At 38.3% G+C, this 18,766-nt stretch overlaps 1 protein-coding gene across 1 annotated transcript in view; it reads right to left on the reverse strand.

Moving 5' to 3' along the window:
• Positions 1 to 1,574: 1,574 nt before the first annotated feature.
• Positions 1,575 to 18,766, reverse strand: part of LOC128688610 (lysophosphatidic acid receptor 6) — a 28,756-nt gene continuing 11,564 nt past the window's right edge. Inside the window, exon 3 of the mRNA XM_053776515.2 lies at positions 1,575 to 9,959. Within this exon, the coding sequence (XP_053632490.2) occupies positions 8,718 to 9,839 (1,122 nt within the window). The 5' untranslated portion in view covers positions 9,840 to 9,959 and the 3' untranslated portion in view covers positions 1,575 to 8,717. The remainder of the gene's footprint in view (positions 9,960 to 18,766) is intronic.

Here is an 18,766-nt window from a genome sequence, read left to right on the forward strand (position 1 = left end):
TGTCTCATCATTTTCACAAATATGTATAAACACACATAAATGCAGACACAAGAGCACATGAACATATGACAGGATGGACAAGAAAGACTTCCTAACCCCATTAACTACTAAAGAAGAAAATCGGCTGAAAGAATATTAAGAGGTTTTTCCTTGCAGAGTGGTAGAACAATGGAATGTTATACAACATGAGGTACTTAGTGCTAAAACCACTGGAAACTTTAACCCTTTCAATGTTGGTGCCGTATAGATATGTCTTACGACCCAGTATTGGTGATGTATTAATACTCAAAAATTCTAGCGGCTTCACATCTAGCAGGAAAAAGCTGGTAGACCTACATGTGAGAGAATGGGTCTGCATGGTCAGTGTGCGCAGTATAAAAAATCCTGCAGCAAGCAGTGCATAATGGCTTGGGATTAAAATGCCGAATTTGAGGTGTATTTTCATATGGTATTTATGGTTGTATTCTCATGTTCTTGGTCTCATTTGATGGAATGGAAGATATATTACAGAAATAGAGATGATTTTGATCGGTTTCACGATGAAAAGTACCTTGAAATTGAGCTCAAAGTAGCGGAAATGTTCAATTTTTGCCGATGTTCAAGAGTAAACAAATGACGTCACTGTCCAATACGTGTCCAACTGGCCAGTCTAATACACAGTCACAAATGGGTTAAACCATACCCCCGGCCGGGATTGAACCCGCGGTCATAGAGTCTCAAAACTCCAGCCCGTCGCGCTAACCACTAGACCAGCTAGCCACAATAAGATTCATCCAACTAGGTATATTTCTACACCATAGGAAGGTTAGCACAGGCACCTCTGTGACCACAAATGCAAGTTTTTACAGACGAATCTCCAGCTAGCGTGGCCGTGACGAACTCTAGTTCAAGTCCCTTCACTGCCGTCAACATGACTTAAGAAATCGTAATGACACGATTGCAAATAAACCATACCCCCGGCCGGGATTGAACCCGCGGTCATAGAGTCTCAAAACTCCAGCCCGTCGCGCTAACCACTAGACCAGCTAGCCACTCTATGACCGCGGGTTCAATCCCAGCCGGGGGTATGGTTTATTTGCAATCGTGTCATTACGATTTCTTAAGTCACAAATGGGTTGATATTATTTATACAATTATATGATAATGCAGTAGTCTGCATAACAGTAAATCTTCTAATTTTTGTGTGATTAAAAATTCAAAATGGAAGGCAAGAGTAGAATATAAGAGGGGCCTGGAGATGTGACTAATGGACAGAGAAAATGGTATTTTAGTGCCAGAAATGTCTGCATTGTTTATTCTGGACCCTATTTTGAAATTGGCATCTTTTGAAATTTGCATGAAATTGGCCAAATTGCCAATTTCTGACCACTTTTCTGGGTAGCTGAAATTCGTAAATGGGTGGTTTCTTGTACCCAGTTGATAGAACAAATGGAGTTCTAACGAAATAGCTATGAGTTTGGTCGACTGGAACAATGGAATTGGCTGAAAATGGGGCTCAGAGTGGACAAAAACGCCGATGCATATACACTGAGACCGCTAACTTCACGAGAGCGTAATTCCGTAAGTTTTCCATCAAATTTGTACTTTTGGTGTCATTACCATTGGGAAAAGATTCTCTATCATTTCATAAATTTTTTTTTTTTTTTTTTAAATTCTTCGACACTGGGAGTGTGTTCAGGATCAAGAGTCTTGACAGTGAAAGGGTTAGAAAACTGACAAGACTTAATTAGGTACAGCAGTCACAAATATTTAATCATTTACTTAAAAAGAATACTATGTTACAATTCATCAGTTAATAACAGGATAAGGCAGATACTGTTAACATAATAAAAGATTCAAGACAGAATTACTAAATACTGCTCATAATTTTACTGAAGACTATATATAAAGCTCTAAAATACTGGAAACCTCAATTACCTGTGCTGTCATGTATTGCAAGGTTGCACTGGTGATTACAGTATCTATTAAAAATATACTGTATTTCTAACTTAGGTGTAGAGCTATGATCATTAAACTGTCTTTAGTATAGAATCTATCATATCTATTTTTATAAATTCCAGTCGTTATAGCACTTATTACTTTCACCTTGTAACCCATTTCACTGGTCTACCATTTCCACTAGGAATTTTTATTGACCTAAGAAAAGCTTTTGACACAGCAGACCACGGCATCCTACTCCACAAACTTGACCATTATGGTATAAGAGGCCATGCGCTTGCATATTTAAAATCCTATCTTACTAATAGGTATCAGTATGTCACCATTAAAGACACAGCATCATCAACATGGCCACTTGATACTGGAGTTCCACAGGGAAGTGTCCTTGGACCCCTGCTCTTCCTCATTTACATCAATGATCTTCCAAACATATCCCAACACCTGAATCCCATTCTCTTTGCTGACAACATGACTTATGTCATCTCTTACCCTAATCTTGCCACCCTCAACACCATTGTTAATGAGGAGCTGCTCAAAATATCAACTTGGATAACAGCCAATAAACTTACACTTAACACTGACAAAACCTACTATATTATGTTTGGTAGCAGAGCAGGTGCTGCACAACTAAACATTAAGATTGACAGCACTCTAATTGTCAGACATAATGAGGGCAAATTCCTAGGCCTATACCTCAACAACAACCTGAATTTCAGCACCCATATCCAACACATATCAAAAAAAGTATCCAAAACAGTTGGGATCCTCTCCAAGATACGATACTACGTGCTGCAAAATGCCCTTCTCACACTATACCATTCACTCATTTATCCATACCTCACCTATGCTATTTGTGCTTGGGGTTCAACTGCAGCAATACACCTAAAGCAATAATAACTCAACAAAAAGCCGCAGTAAGAATAATTACTAAATCCCATCCCTGGCAATGCCCCCTTCCCCCCACTCTTCATAGATCTAAACTTACTCCCTGTTCAGCACATCCACACTTACTACTGTGCAATCTACATATACAGGACCTTAAATTCCAATATTAACCTTGACCTAAAATGCTTTCTTGATAGTTGTGACAGGACCCACAAGCATAACACCAGACACAAACATCTCTACGACATTCCCCGTGTCCGACTAAATCTACACAAAAATTCAATGTGTATGTCAAAGGCCCTAAAATCTGGAACACCCTACCTGAAAACTCTAGAACTGCAGACACATTCATCACCTTCAAAACTACCGTTAGAAAACATCTTATCTCCCTGATACACCCCGTCAACTAACTACATAAAAACCACCTGGTGGTTCACACTTACACTCACTCACTCACCCATTTGACTATAAGCACAGAAATACGTATCTTAATCTTAAAATAATGATTCCTAACTAGTCACAAGTTTGTCTGCGATACTCCAATACAGAAACTATGTATTGTGCCAAAACAAAAGCATTCACATTGCTGAACTCACAAACTACTATTTAGTAACTTAGTATTTAGTCATTTAGTATTTAGTCAACTTACTCCACAATTTGTAATAATTTAGGGTTAAGAATTAATCTAAGTTTGCCCAAAATGCCTAGCCTTACTAGGTGTTCTAGTGGCCCCCTCTGTAATTAGTATTTTATTACATGTAAACCACACAATAACCAAAATCTGTAAACCCCGCATTGTAATCCTTATAGAGAATAAACTTTGATTTGATTTGATTTTGTGACGATATTACAAATAATATCCTTTTGGCACTTCTTCCAAAGTTCTAACCTAATGATGATGCTAAAAATTTTCCATTGTTCATAATGTTATACAGCAGACCTCCTGATATCCATTCTAGATTTATAGATTTATGAAAACTCGGTCTCTAAAACTGATCCAAAATTTCCTTCTTCAGATAAATCCAAATAACCACAATAGCAAACAGCAAGAAAAGGTTTAAGTCTAGGAGTTACGAAGAAAATCGAGATATTAGACAAGCTTATGAGTGGCTCAGGTGTGGTGGATACAGTGAGGGCCTACGGCCTTAATGAAGCATCAGTTTGTACAATTAAAAGAATGAGGTGAATATACAAGCTCGTGTAATGAATAACCCAGGATCTCATCTCATAAAAATAATGACACATAGATTACAACAAGTAAATAAAACTAAAACTTGTTGCTGGAGAGGACTGACAGAGGATGACAGAGGAAATATTTATTGACTGGTTTAAGCACCACTTTATTCCTGAAGTCAAGTTTTACCTGCACAAGAACAACCTTGCATTCAAGGCTCTCTTCATTCTTGATAATTCCTGTACTCATCCATAAGCTTTGCTGGATGTGACTCCACATGTAAAATAGAGATGCATCAGATGTGAAAATTTAGATATCTGCAGATGCAGATGTGTATGAGGATGTCTGTCTTACTTATTTTGAGAATGTGGATGCACATGTGGATATCTGTTTACAGTCAAATGCGGATGTAACAAATTGTGCGGATGTTCCGTGGATGCAGATATCTGATATATCTCTAATGTAAAAGTTGAATGTTTACCTCCAAATACAACATCTTTAATACAACCACTTTATTGGGGAGTTATTAAGGCATTAAAGTGTAACTACACAAAAGAAGTTATGAAGAAACTAGTTGCATCAATGGGCTCTGACTCCAATCTGGCGGAACCAAGTTTCTGGAATAAATTTAACATTGCAGATGCCATCAGCTATGCTAGAACAGCATGGAGTGAAGTGCCCCAATCAACATTAAATGCAGGCTGAGGAAAGTTATGGCCTTCTGTAGTTAATTCTTTCACTGGTTTTCCCTTGCTTGAGAGTCAGGTTCAGGAAATTGTTCAGCTGGCAAGGAGATTACCAGGTGATGGTTTTGAAGATATGAATGAGCTCTTAGAAGATGATGATGCTGAAGACAGGAGTCCAGAGGAAACGTTGGGAGCCACATAACAGAAGAAGAACCCGAGCAGCAGTTACAGGAGCAGTTCCATGTTGCTGCTAAACTAGCAGACTTTTTCACTGAAGAGGACCCTGACAAATCTAAAAGCAGTGTTTTGAAACGGGGTCTAGACTAGCTGATGATGCCTTACTATCAGCTGTATAATGTACTGCAAGGTAAAAGAGCCCAGACATCCATTACAAAATTTATGCACACTCCAATACAACCATCGACTTTAGTACCAGAACCTCTACCATCCACTTCTGCCGACAACAAACAACCATCCACCTCAGCCCAGTAGGGCCACACCATGCATCTCCACTCTATTCACAATCATCCACAAACACGAGTACCCACAATTTAAGTTAAGAAATACTATTATTTCTGTTGCATCTGTAGTCTTATTAACCCTTTCACTGTAGGTCCTGTAATATTACAGCTTGCAAGCCAGTGTCAGTCCCATAATACTGCGCCAAATTTCTAGCAGCTTCAGATCTGGTGGGAGAAAGCTGGTAGGCCTGCATGTGAGAGAATGGGTCTGTGCTAGTGTGCACAGTATGAAAAAAATCTGGGAGGCTGCAGTGCACTGTGGGAGTGCTAATTCAGTACGCCTTGGTCACCAAGCCTAGTGGTAAGGAATACCTCACTCTCCAGTGAATTGGGACTCTTCCCTTCCCAAGTGATAGGTCTAACACAGATTAAAGTGTCAGTGAAGATGAATTTCATGATTCTGAGGAGTTTATGACAGAAAGCAATGTCCAGGATACCAGAAATAGTGCTGAAAACCCAGACGATTATCAACCTTCCACTAAAAAAGTCAGATAAAGTGACTTATTTCCATGTGGGTGGTGAGGAAGACAGCACAGTTGGTGAGGAAGACAGCATAGTTGGTGGGGAAGACAGTGTGGGTCGTGGGGAAGGCAGCGTGGGTTTGTGTAAACATAGCACCATATGCGTAAAGTACCTAGGATAACCCAAAAAAGTCAAAGTGACTTATTTCCATGTGGGTGGTGGGGAAGGCAGCATCGATGGTGGGGAAGGCAGCATTGGTGGTGGGGAAGGCAGTGTGAGTTTGTGTAAACAACATAGCAGCGTATGTGTAGATCACCTAGGATAACCCAAAAAAGTCAAAGTGACATACATGTATTTCCATGTGGGTGGTGGGAAAGATGGCATGGGTGGTGGGGAAGGCAGTGTGGGTAGTGGGGGAGGCTGTGTCAGTGGCGGGGAAGGCAGCGTGGGTTTGTGTAAACAGGGTTTGTCAACAATATAATGATAAAAATGTTTGTGCAGTTATTGTGTTGCATACAATAAGTGGATATATATACATTATGCACTGTATTAGTCTCACAGGCCACAAAAGTTACTTGAAAAAATCAAATATTAAAAAATTAAAGAAAAAAGTAGAATAAAAGTAAAAATAACATTACTGAGTGAGCAGCAGTCGCCGATGTTGCTGTAAGTGGTTCACTTTCTTTCAATTTCTTGCCTTTATATCTCAGGAAGTACTGATCACAAAATTTTGTTTTTATCTTAAAACACTCACAAAAATATTCTAAATATTTTGGTATTAATTTTTTTTTTTTTTGGAATATTTTTTGACACAGCAAGAGTTTAGAATCAGAGGTCCCGACAGTGAAAGGGTTAAGCAGTAAAAACATAATATATCACGACAATGAACTACAATTATATTCACTTTTCTTCTTGTAAGATCTGTTGGTCTAAAAAGAAGCTGTTTGGTTTTTTGGAGGCTCCCAGGAATGAACCCTATTTTTCCCACAAATTATTCAGTTTATCTAACGGTTTTACCAAACACGGCGTTTTCAGGAACATAACTACCATGTAATATAATGGTCTACTATATTTATTAACGCATCGGCTGTTCCCAACCAAGGCAGGGTGGCCCGAAAAAGAAAAACTTTCATCATCATTCACTCAATCACTGTCTTGCCAAGAGCGTGCTTACACTACAGTTATAAAACTTCAACATTAACACCCCTCCTTCAGAGTGCAGGCACTGTACTTCCCATCTCCAGGACTCAAGTCCAGCCTGCCGGTTTCCCTGAATCCCTTCATAAATGTTACCTTGCTCACACTCCAACAGCATATGAAGTCCTAAAAAACATTTAGAATTAGTCTGCCTGAATTTTTTTTTTATTATTTATTAACACATCAGCTGTTTCCCACCAAGGCAGGGTGGCCTGAAAAAGAAAAACTTTCATCATCATTCACTCCATCACTGTCTTGCCAGAGGCATGCTTACACTACAGTTATAAAACTACAACATTAACACCCCTCCTTCAGAGTGCCGGCACTGTACTTCCCATCTCCAGGACTCAAGTCCGGCCTGCTGGTTTCCCTGAATCCCTTCATAAATGTTACCTGTTTACACTCCAACAGCACGTCAAGTCCTAAAAACCATTTCTCTCCATTCGCTCCTGTCTAACACGCTCACGCACACTTGCTGGAAGTCCAAGCCCCTCGCACACAAAACCTCCTTCACCCCCTCCCTCCAACCTTTCCTAGGCTGACCATATCTGAAATGTTTTACATAATAATGGGCTTGTATTAGAATATGTAATAATATGATTTACCTAAAACTGTAACCAACCTGTAACTGTAATATACAATTTATGAAACCATCCAATGTAACCTTTGTATTTTAACAAAATAAACATCTTTATCTTCATTATGAGGGTGAGATGCCACCAGCCTGAAGTCTGGACCTACCTCCAGGGCTCCCAGACAACCCACCCACCTCCCTGTATTACCACCCAGCCACTGACTAACATAATCTCTACAAAAAAAAAAAAAAAAAAAAAAAGTACACACAAAGTGTGAATGCATTTTGAAAAATCTACAGAGAAAACAACATTTGTAATTCATACCTAATAAAAATGCAAATCAAAATATCAGAACACTGAGTCTCTTGTTCATAAGTAATTAACAGGTTCAGAAATCATTTGTTCATAAGTAATTAATGGGTTCAAAAAATGCCAATGTCATAAATGCAAAAAGCATCATAATGCAAAAAATCATAAGTGACGGTACCACTCTCCTATAGTAAAGTAGTATTCCTCTAGAGATAATAAACAAACAAGTTTATTTCTATGAAGTGGAGTTCTGTACAGTATACAATTAGGGCAACTGAAATGTATAAACTACTTTATAGAAAGCCCCTTGTTTGGCAAGGTTTTTTGGGAAGCCTTAAAACTAACTTATAATTACAGTGGTACCTGGGGATACGAACAGCTCAAAACTCGAACAATTATGTGTGTAATTATGTAAGTGCTTTTGTAAGTGCATTTTTGGGGGTTTGAAACGGATTAATCTAATTTACATTATTCCTTATGGGAACAAATTTGTTCGGTATCAGTACTCGAACAGCCTTCTGGAATGATTTAAGTTCGTATCCTGAGGTACCACTGTACTTGGCAATAAGATATATATAGTACATGAGAATAAGTATACAGTCAGTAATTCAATATAAAAATCTAATTAAAGATACATGGACAAAGCTAGGTACCAGAATTGATACAAAGAATGACTTTCTAGTAATAAATGCGACTTGGAGGAAGGATGGAACAAAAAGAGAGAAAATATTGGATGAAAGACAGGGTTTCAGAATTTATTTGGCATAACAGATTGTCCTTAGGCTCACATTAAGGTAAGGTGTTTTTTGACAATAGCTTTGCAATGGTAGGCAAATAGGTAGCACAAATGAAACATTACAGTAAAGCGGTTTAGGTTAAAGTGACAATAGGAACACAATGGAATGCAGTGGGATTTTTTTTTTAGGTGAGAATGATCAAAATGTGGTATGATAAGTTAGGTCAACACAATTCAAAGATGCACAAGAGCTATCATCTGAGGCTTCTCCTCAGTCTCCTTTGCTCTACACTGGCTCTTCTTAAGATCCTTCAAATAGTAAATACACATTAAGGGGTTGATGGCAGCATTAATGCTAGGAAGACACAAGGTTGCTGGGAAGGCCAACAATGCAACATGACTTAGTTCAATTCCTTGTAAAAATTCCTGCACCAGGTACACTAGCCAGTAAGGCACCTGACAAGCTGTGAAGACCACCAACAGAGACACGAGCAGTCTGTAAGGGTACAATGACTCCCCTTTGTTCATTTCTGAAATGTTCTGCTCTTGAGGTTTGCAGGTTTGACTCTTGTATGCAGGAATAATGAGGCTGATGAACACCCAGCACATCACAAATGGAACAACAAAAGTCAATAATATGATAAGAAACCTGAGGACCTGGCTTAAGGGTGAATCCTCTGACAAGGGTAGGGACACACAATGGAAACGTTCTTGCAAAACCTCTTTGAAAATCTCAGACTGCAGAAATGTTGGTATACTGAAGAGGAAGAGGGTAATCCATGACATGGCAGAAGTTATCTTCAGCAAGTTTGAACGGAACTTGGCTGAGACTCCTGACATGCAGGTATCTATGTACCAGCTGCCACTCAGACCCATTAGGGAGACTGAGCTTACAATAGGGCCAATAATGACGAGAGATGAACGAAATTTACATAATAAAGAACCAAACACCCAAGAGTCTTGCATGTGTGCTCGAACATCATACGGAACAGTTAAAAGGAAGAGAATATCAGCTACAGCCCGGTTGATGATATAACTGGCAGTGAGATGCAGCCCTTTCTTTGAGGCAGCCACGAGATAAATAGCGAGGATGTTGGATATTAAGCCTAGTGCACAGGCCACAGTCATCACAATCACTTCTTTCATCACCAACATAGTTGTGAAAGAGTCCCACCACATTTCACTTTCTTCAGCGATACATTTTTGACACTGAAGGGATGAATTATTTACCTGCTCTGAGTAGAAGTCAAGCTGAGCCATGTCCAGAGAATCCATCACATAATCTAGCACGGCTTCCTTACTTACAATTAGTTCGAGAACACTATAAGGTAGTTTGTCAACCCTGATAACTTGCATCAGCTAACCTCTTGATTGATCAATAATTCTTAATCTCAAGTCTTCATTACTGCCAAGCATTAATACAGGGACATCTCCAGCTACGAAGATCTCTCACTTCATATCTGCTGCCACAGAAACCTGTTGAATATACAGTAGTGTATCTCAATCATGAAATATAAACCTATATTTGTCAACATCATTTGATTTTTTCTGAAAAATTTAATAAACTAAATACGTACTGTAGTAGTAGTAGTAGATAATAATAATAATTTAAGCATATTTTAAGCATACAAACAGAGGTACAAAAAATACAGGTAAGAGCAGTATGCCAAAGCCACTTATATGCATAGCATTACGGGCTGGCTTAAAATTAACTTAAGATTAACTAAGCAATGATGAAATCAGTGATAAAACATTATTGTAAACAGATAACTATAAAGCACAAATGAGTATTACAAAGACAGGTCATATGGTTGCTTGCATTGCTGTACATTCAGTCGAATGGAGTATTCTGTTAGGTAGTGTATTTAAAAAAATAATAAGTTAGATTGGGTCCTAGGTTTAACATTTGTGTGATATAATTGTGAGTAACATATAGGATATACAATTTATAAGGTTCAGTTATTCAGTATTTATTTGGTTTTGAGTGAGTAAGTGATCTTTGAGAAGAGACTTGAATTTATGAACAGGTAGTGTTTCTTTTATATTTACAGGTAATGAATTCCAGATTTTAGGGCCTTTTATGAGCATTGAGTTTTTGCATAGCGTGAGATGGACACGAGGAACATCAAAGAGTGATCTGTGCCTTGTGTTATGGTCATGTGTTCTGTTGAGGTTGGCAAGGAGATGTTTGAGGGGAGAGTTAATATCAGAGTTAAGTGTTCTATGTATGTAATAGGTGCAATAATAAGTATGGATGTTTTGTATGGTGAGTAGGTTGAGTGTTTTGAATATTGGTGGAGTGTGTTGCCTGTAGTGAGAATTTGTTATCATTCTAACTGCAGCCTTTTGTTGGGTAATTAGTGGTCTGAGATGGTTAATTGTTGTTGAGCCCCATGCACAAATTCCATAGGTGAGATAGGGGTAAATAAGAGTGATAAAGGGCCAGGAGGGCTGACTGTGGAACATAGTACCGTATCTTCGATAGTATGCCTACAGTCTTGGAGATTTTCTTAGAAATTTGTTGTATATGTGTATGAAATTTGAGTCTATTATCGAGGTGGATTCCTAGGAATTTTCCCTCTGTTAGCTTTGTGATAGGTGATCCGTTTATTGTTATGTTAAGAGGTACATCTGTAGCTCTGTTACCAAACTGAATGAAGTAGGTTTTGTCAATGTTTAGTGTAAGTTTGTTAGTCCTCATCCAGGTAGATATTTTCTGTAATTCGGTGTTTACAGTATTGGCTAGCGTGACTGGGCTCGGGTGAGAGAAGACGTATGTAGTGTCATCTACAAAAAGTGTGGGTTTGAGTAATTGCGAAGCATTTGGTAGGTCATTTATGTATAGGAGAAAGAGAAGAGGGCCAAGGACACTTCCCTGTGGGACACCAACTGTAATTGGTTATGCGGAAGAGCTTGCCCCATTTGCGTACACATATTGGCTTCTGTTGCTGAGGTAAGACTTGAGGTAGTTGAGGGAGTGCCCTCTAATACCATAGTGTGACAATTTTACGTGGAGCAAGTCATGGTCAACTGTATCAAAAGCTTTACGTAAGTCAATGAAGATCCCCAGTGGGACTTCTTTTTTCTCTATTGCAGTGTATATATGTTCTAGCATGTGTATAATAGCATCATTAGTATTTTTATTAGGCCTGAATCCAAATTGGCAGGGGTTGAGAATGTTTTGGGAGATGAGGTAGGAGTAGATTCGTTTATGAATTAATTTTTCGAAGATTTTTGAGAGAGGGTGTAAATTGGATATTGGCCTATAGTTATTCAACTCTTTTTGGTCTCCTCCTTTGTGGATCGGGGTGACCCTTGCTATTTTGAGAACTGTAGGGAAGGTGGAGGATTCAATGGATTTGTTAAAGAGTGTTGCAATGATTGGTGATAGTACTTGTGACGCTTTTTTGTATATAAAGGGTGGTAAGGTATTTAAATCTCCTGCCTTGTTTTTCAGTGCATTGATAATAAGGGAGACTTCGTATGGGTTAGTCGGAGCTAGGAACAGTGTGTTCGGGTAGTTGCCAGTGAGGTAGTCATTTGGTGGGGTATCTGAGCTTGGGATTTTATTGGCAAGGTTTTGACCTATAGTGGAGAAGAAATCATTGAGTCTGTTTGCTGTTTCTGTTGGTGGGAGTTGGGGTTCATCTGCTTTTGCTAATTTTATTTCGCTATGTCGTGATATCTTTTTTGTTCCCAGAATTTGTGATAGGGTCTTCCAGGTCTTTTTTATATCACCTTGTAAGTTGGATAATCTGTTCTCATAATACAATTTTTTTGCCCTTCTTATCAGGCTGGTTAGGATTGACGAGTAACGTTTTGTTTGGTCTCTAGTTATGTGACCCATTCTGTACTGTTTTTCATATCGGTGTTTTGTATTTATGGATTTGAGAATGCTGGGTGTTAGCCAGGGACTGTTCAGTCTCTTAGCTGTCATCTGTTTAGTTTTTTTAGGGCAGTGCTTGTTATAAAGGTATTGGGTCTTTTTTAGAAAATTATTAAAACATTCGTCAATATCTGTATAGATTTCTAGCTCAGTGTGCCAGTCAATGTTTGTTACTGCTGTTGTGAAGTTATTAATGGCTGCCTCATTGTGAAGTCTGAAGGTGACTTTAGTAGTGTCTTGGGGTATTTTACCAAGAGTTGTTATGAGGAAAGTAGGGTAGTGGTCTGTGGTATTATCTGTAATTATGCCTGATTTTAAAGGGGATATGGTGTTGGTCCAGATGTGGTCAAGTAGGGAAACACTAGTCTCTGTAACTCTTGTAGGTTTTGTTACTGTTGGTAGCAACATGCAGTTACTCATTGTGTTTGTGAATTCAGTAACGTGTGGGTCCTGGTCTTGCAGGAGATTTATATTGAAGTCACCTGAGAGTAGTAAGTGATCTTTGTTCATGCGTGCATCAGTTATCATACTTCCTAGGTTTTGACTAAATTGGCTAATGTTTGATTGTGGAACTCTGTAGATGTTTATCACTGTGAGAGGTTTTTGTAGGTATTTGGATTTGAATTTAGCTATTATATATTCCCCATGTTCATCCCTTGTGCAAGTATTAGTGATACATTCTAGTTGGTCTGAGTAGTATATAGCAGTGCCACCCCCTTGTTGGTCTGGCCTACAGTTGTGTATGGCTGTGTAACCAGGAATGGCATAGACATCTGTAGTATCAGGCTTTAGCCAGGTTTCAGTTAGTGTAATGATGGACATATTGGCATGCAAGGAATTTAGTAATGCTAGGAGGTCATCATAATGCTTGCTTAAAGATCTGATATTGTAGTTAAAGATAGTTATGTTGTTGTTAGCTCTGAGAAGTGCCTTTGATTGTTCTGCTGTGTAGTAATTACAGTAACTGTTTGAATCATTTAAGTCATTAAATAAGAGGTTGGTATCAGGATCAATGCTTGTAATCATTAAGATTTGTAGTGAATCTATAGTTAGAATTAAGTAAAAAATAAAGTAAATATTCTAAAGCTAAAAAAAATAGCACCTGAATTATTTAACAAATGTAAAAATAATGAGCTAAGGTAGTTTTTTAAAGCTAAAATAAAGGAGACAATATAAAAGGGACTAAAATAATTTGTGGTGAACAAATAAAGTGATGATCAAATAATGGAGCTTGGGAATATGATAGTAGGTAGTACTTTAAAGGTAATTCTTTAAAGTTAGAATTATAATATAAAATTATAATATAAAAGGGACTAATATAAGTTGTGGTGAACAATAAAAGTGGTAATCAAATAATTGCACTAAGGTCTAATATAATGACTTTTGTGGAGTCTATGTTTTGAGCTAGAATGAGCTATAGTACAACTAGATTTAATCTAATAATATAACAATACAAATTAAAAATAGCACCAGTCTCTCACTAGTAATTGCAATATGGTCTAATATAATGAATTTGGTATTGACTATAGTACAACTGAGTTTAATCTAATAATATAAAAAAGGCACAAGACTCTCAATTGTAATTGCACTAAGGTGTTATATAAGTTGTTTACAAGAATTAGAGTATAACTAGAATTAAATTGACAAGATAAAATATGCAAGTTAAGGTAGCAAAAGAATAAAAAAAGTAGAAAAAAAAATATATGAGGTAGTTGGTACTAGTTAGCAAAAGATAGTTAAGGGCCTTGAACAATAATATAATTGAAATATACACTAATTGCACACACAATATAGTCACTAAGATATGAAAACAATCTCAGAGTAGGAATTATAATACAAACTTATAATATAAAAATACAAATTGAAATGGTACTTGCAATTGCACTAGAGTCTGGTATAGGTTGTTGACAAGATCAGGAGTATAACTAGATTTAAATTGACAAAATATAATTCACAATTCAAGTACAAAAGAATAATAGTAAAAAAATAACAAGGGTAATGTCTTGGTTATAATATGATAGTAAGATAGTAGACAGGTAGACAGGTACACAGGTACAAAGGATAATATAAAGGTTGGAGTTGAATATACAAACTTGAAAATTTGGCAACAAAAATGTTATGGGAAGTATAAAATAATGATAATAATAACTTTCATTTTTCTTTTTAGGTCGCCCTGCCTTGGGAGGATATGGCCAGTTCGCTAAAAAAATAATAATAAAACAGTATTTAGATAAGGATAAGGATATTTTCATTGCATTTACAGATTTGGAAAAGGCATATGAAAGGGTGGATAGGGAAGCACCGTGCCAGATGTTGTAAGTGTATAGACCAGGGCTGTGGAGTTGGCACATAAAACCTTCGACTCTGACTCCTTTATTTATGGCACTTCTGACTCCAACTCTTTTAGTTATACAGTGGAACCTTGACTTATGAGTTTAATCCGTTCCGTGACCTAGCTCGTAACTCAATTTACTCGTATATATCAAATAAATTTTCATCATTTAAATTAATTGAAAAGCCATTAATCCATTCCTGCATTCTGGAGACAAAACAAAATACTTTATGACACTAACATCAACTGTACGGCTTACTTATTTATCACAATTCATCTAATATGATATAATAAACAATATACAGTGGACCCCAGACTTATGATGGCCTCAACCTACGATAAAATCGACTTATGATGCTTGTCAGCGTAAAAATTTGACCCCGACCTACATTGAAAAACTCGACTTACATCATACATCCCGAACACAGCCGTCTGGCTTGAGTGCCTCAGCTGAGCTGGTGTGACATTGTTTACAAGCCAGGGCAGATGGGTGCACACAAACATTCGATAAATTTTGTGTTATTCCAGTGTTTGTAGTGCTTGTAACAGGTAAATAAGCCACCGTGGGCCCAAAGAAAGCTTCTAGTGCCAACCCTGTGGTAAAAAGGGTGAGAAATACTATCGAAATACAGTGGACCCCCGCCTTACGATATTAATCCATTCCTGAGAGCTCATCGTAAGCCGAAATTATCGTTAGCCGAATTAATTTTCCCCAAAAGAAATAATGGAAATCAAATTAATCCGTTCCTGACACCCCAAAGTATGAGAACAAATTTTTTTTAACACACGAAATATTAATTTTAATGCACACAAACTGAAGAAGATATGCACAATTACTACTCTACTAAGAATAGACTACATGACACTTACCTTTATTGAAGATCTGGTGATGATTGATGGGATGGGAGGAGGGGAGAGTGTGGAAGTTATTGTTTAGAAGGGGAATCCCCTTCCATTAGGACTTGAGGTAGCAAGTCCTTTTCTGGGGTTACTTCCCTTCTTCTTTTAATGCCACTAGGCTCTGGTGGCCTGGTGGCTAACGCTCTCGCTTCACACGGCGAGGGCCTGGGTTCGATTCCCAGCCAGAGTAGAAACACTGGGCGTGTTTCTTTCTACCTGTTGTCTATGTTCCCCATCAGTAAAATGGGTACCTGGGTGTTAGTCGACTGGTGTGGGTCGCATCCTGGGACACTGACCTAATTTGCCCGACATGCGGAGCATAACAAGGGGCTTTCTATATAGTAGTATGTCATTGCTGTCAGCTAGGACTGTATACCTTGTACATGTACTTGTAGTAAATAAAGATATTATTATTATTATTATTATAGGACCAGCTTGAGAGTCACTGGACCTCTGTCGCACAACAAATCTGTCCATAGAGCTCTGTACCTCCCGTTCCTTTAAGACTTCCCTAAAATGGGCCATAACACTGTCATTGTACAGGTTGCCAACACAGCTTGCAGTAGCTGTTTCAGGGTGATTTTCATCCATAAAGGTTTGCAGTTCAACCCACTTTGCACACATTTCCTTAATCTTTGAAGTAGGCAACTTCCTTAATTTCTCTCTCCCCTCCTCTGAAGCAGTTTCTTCAGGTTTGGCCTCTTGCTGTTGAAGATGATCTTGCAGCTCATCAGTAGTTAGTTCTTCATTGACCAGAGCATTGTCTAATACCAGGAGGCACTTAAGGTCCAATTTCTTTTCCATTAGGTAATTTTTCACAGTGGCGGCAAATGCATGGTGTAACCAGTCATAGAAAAAGTCCCTAGTGACCCATGCCTTACTGTTTACCCTCCACAGCACACACAAATTAGCCTTGAGGACATTGTTTTGCCTGAACACTCTGGGAGTTTCAGAGTGATACACCAATAAAGGCTTCACTTTGTAATCACCACTAGCATTAGCACACATCAAAAGAGTATGCCTGTCTTTCATAGGCTTATGTCCTGGGAGTGCCTTTTCCTCCTGAGTAATGTAGGTCCTGCTTGGCATTTTCTTCCAAAACAGGCCTGTTTCGTCACAATTGAACACTTGTTCAGGTTTCAATTCTTCACTGTCTATGTACTCCTTGAATTCCTTCACATATTTTTCAGCTGCTTTTTGGTCCAAACTGGCAGCCTCACCATGCCTCATCACACTATGTATGCCACTACGATTCTTAAATCTCTCAAACCAACCTTTGCTGGCCTTAAATTCACTCACATCACCACTAGTTGCAGGCATTTTTCTAATTAAATCGTCATGCAACTTCCTAGCCTTTTCACATATGATCGGTTGAGAGATGCTATCTCCTGCTATCTGTTTTTCGTTTATCCACACCAATAACAGTCTCTCAACATCTTCTATCACTTGCGATCTCTGTTTCGAAAACAAACTTGCACCTTTTGCAAGAACAGCTTCCTTGATTGCCGTTTTGTTGGCCAAGATAGTAGCGATGGTTGATTGGGGTTTGGTATACAACCTGGCCAGCTCCGAGACACGCACTCCACTTTCGTACTTAGCAATTATCTCTTTCTTCATTTCCATAGTAATTTTCACCCTTTTTACCACAGGGTTGGCACTAGAAGCTTTCTTGGGGCCCATGGTGACTTATTTTGCAGTTACAAGCACTAAAAACACTGTGATAATATGAAATGTACTGAATGTATGCTTAGATGCAACCGCACTGGCTGGTTTGTAAACACTGGCACCCACGGGGCAGCTGAGGCCACACATGGGACGCGTCCCGGACGAATCACGTAAGGCGAGGCAAAATTTTTGCGTTCAAATGCTTCGTATGGCGGATTTAACGTAACGCGATGCATTCGTAAGGCGGGGGTCAACTGTACTAACATACCACGGTCAGCTGCTGCTGCACCACGGTAAGCTGCTGCTGCTGCTGCTGTATCACGGTCAGCTGTACTATTCGAAGATGTGGAGAGATTGTTGTTGGTGTGGCTTATCGAGAATACAGAGAAACAATTAGCAAAATTTTTGCGTTAAAATGCATCGAATGTCGATGCCATCGAATGTCGGGGGTCCAGTGTATATGGTAAATTCTAATGTATTTACCAAATATTAATAGATAAATATACCATACATCATGGCATCCTTGGGAAATATTTTTTGGCACTGGGTGCCAGTGGTGGATGGAGCCTTGGATTTGCCAGGCAGCTGTATAGTCAGATTGTCCAAAATGCAGTTAATACAGTGGAACCTCGACTTACAAGTTTAATCTGTTCTGTGACCAAGCTCATAATTCAATTTGCTCATAGTATATCAAATCAATTTTCCTCATTTAAATTAACTGAAATGCCATTAATCCGTTCCAGCAGAATTCCTGCTCTCGGGAGGCAGAACAGAATACTTCAATATAATGCTAATATCAACTCTACTGCTTACTTATCTATCACAATTGATCTAATATGACATAATAAAGAATATAAATAACATAGAAACATGATATATACTATAGAATGAATAAAATAGGCCATAATATGGCGAGTGGTGGCGGCCTGCCGCTCCCACTCCCGCACTCACACTGACCATATCTTCCCATTTTTCTCCTCCTGAAAACGGAGTGTTTGTGAGGCTAACTGCACAAGATCACTAGTTTCATAAGGAAAACACTGAAACAATGTATGCATTTATAAATAAGAAACATTGTATAAAAAAATAATAAAACATAATAGAGAATGTAAAGAAATAAATAGGTTTTATAGTCTCCATACATATTTACTTTCGAGAGGAGATGGTGGCGGAAGCTGAGGGTGGAAAATAGGCAGAGCGGCATATGCTGTCAGTGGCCCCATAAACCCCAAGAACAACAGTGAAGGAGTTTGTTTCGTTTCATCCTTTTTCTATCGCTTAATCGCTTAACTTACTTGCTACACTCTAAATGCTACACTTTATCACTGCTACAGTTAAGTGACATGTCAAGATATCTTATTAATGAAAATAAGATACCAGATATAGTTACTAAGCAAATTTCCTAAATTTGCTTGTAACAGATAAGTGAACTAGAGATATGTAGATATAAATCCATATGTATTCATGTTAACCCCTTGGGGCCTAGTTCCTGGGCCTTTT

The sequence above is a fragment of the Cherax quadricarinatus genome, chromosome 1 (assembly GCF_038502225.1).
Source record: "Cherax quadricarinatus isolate ZL_2023a chromosome 1, ASM3850222v1, whole genome shotgun sequence".
Taxonomy (NCBI): Eukaryota; Metazoa; Arthropoda; class Malacostraca; order Decapoda; family Parastacidae; genus Cherax; species Cherax quadricarinatus.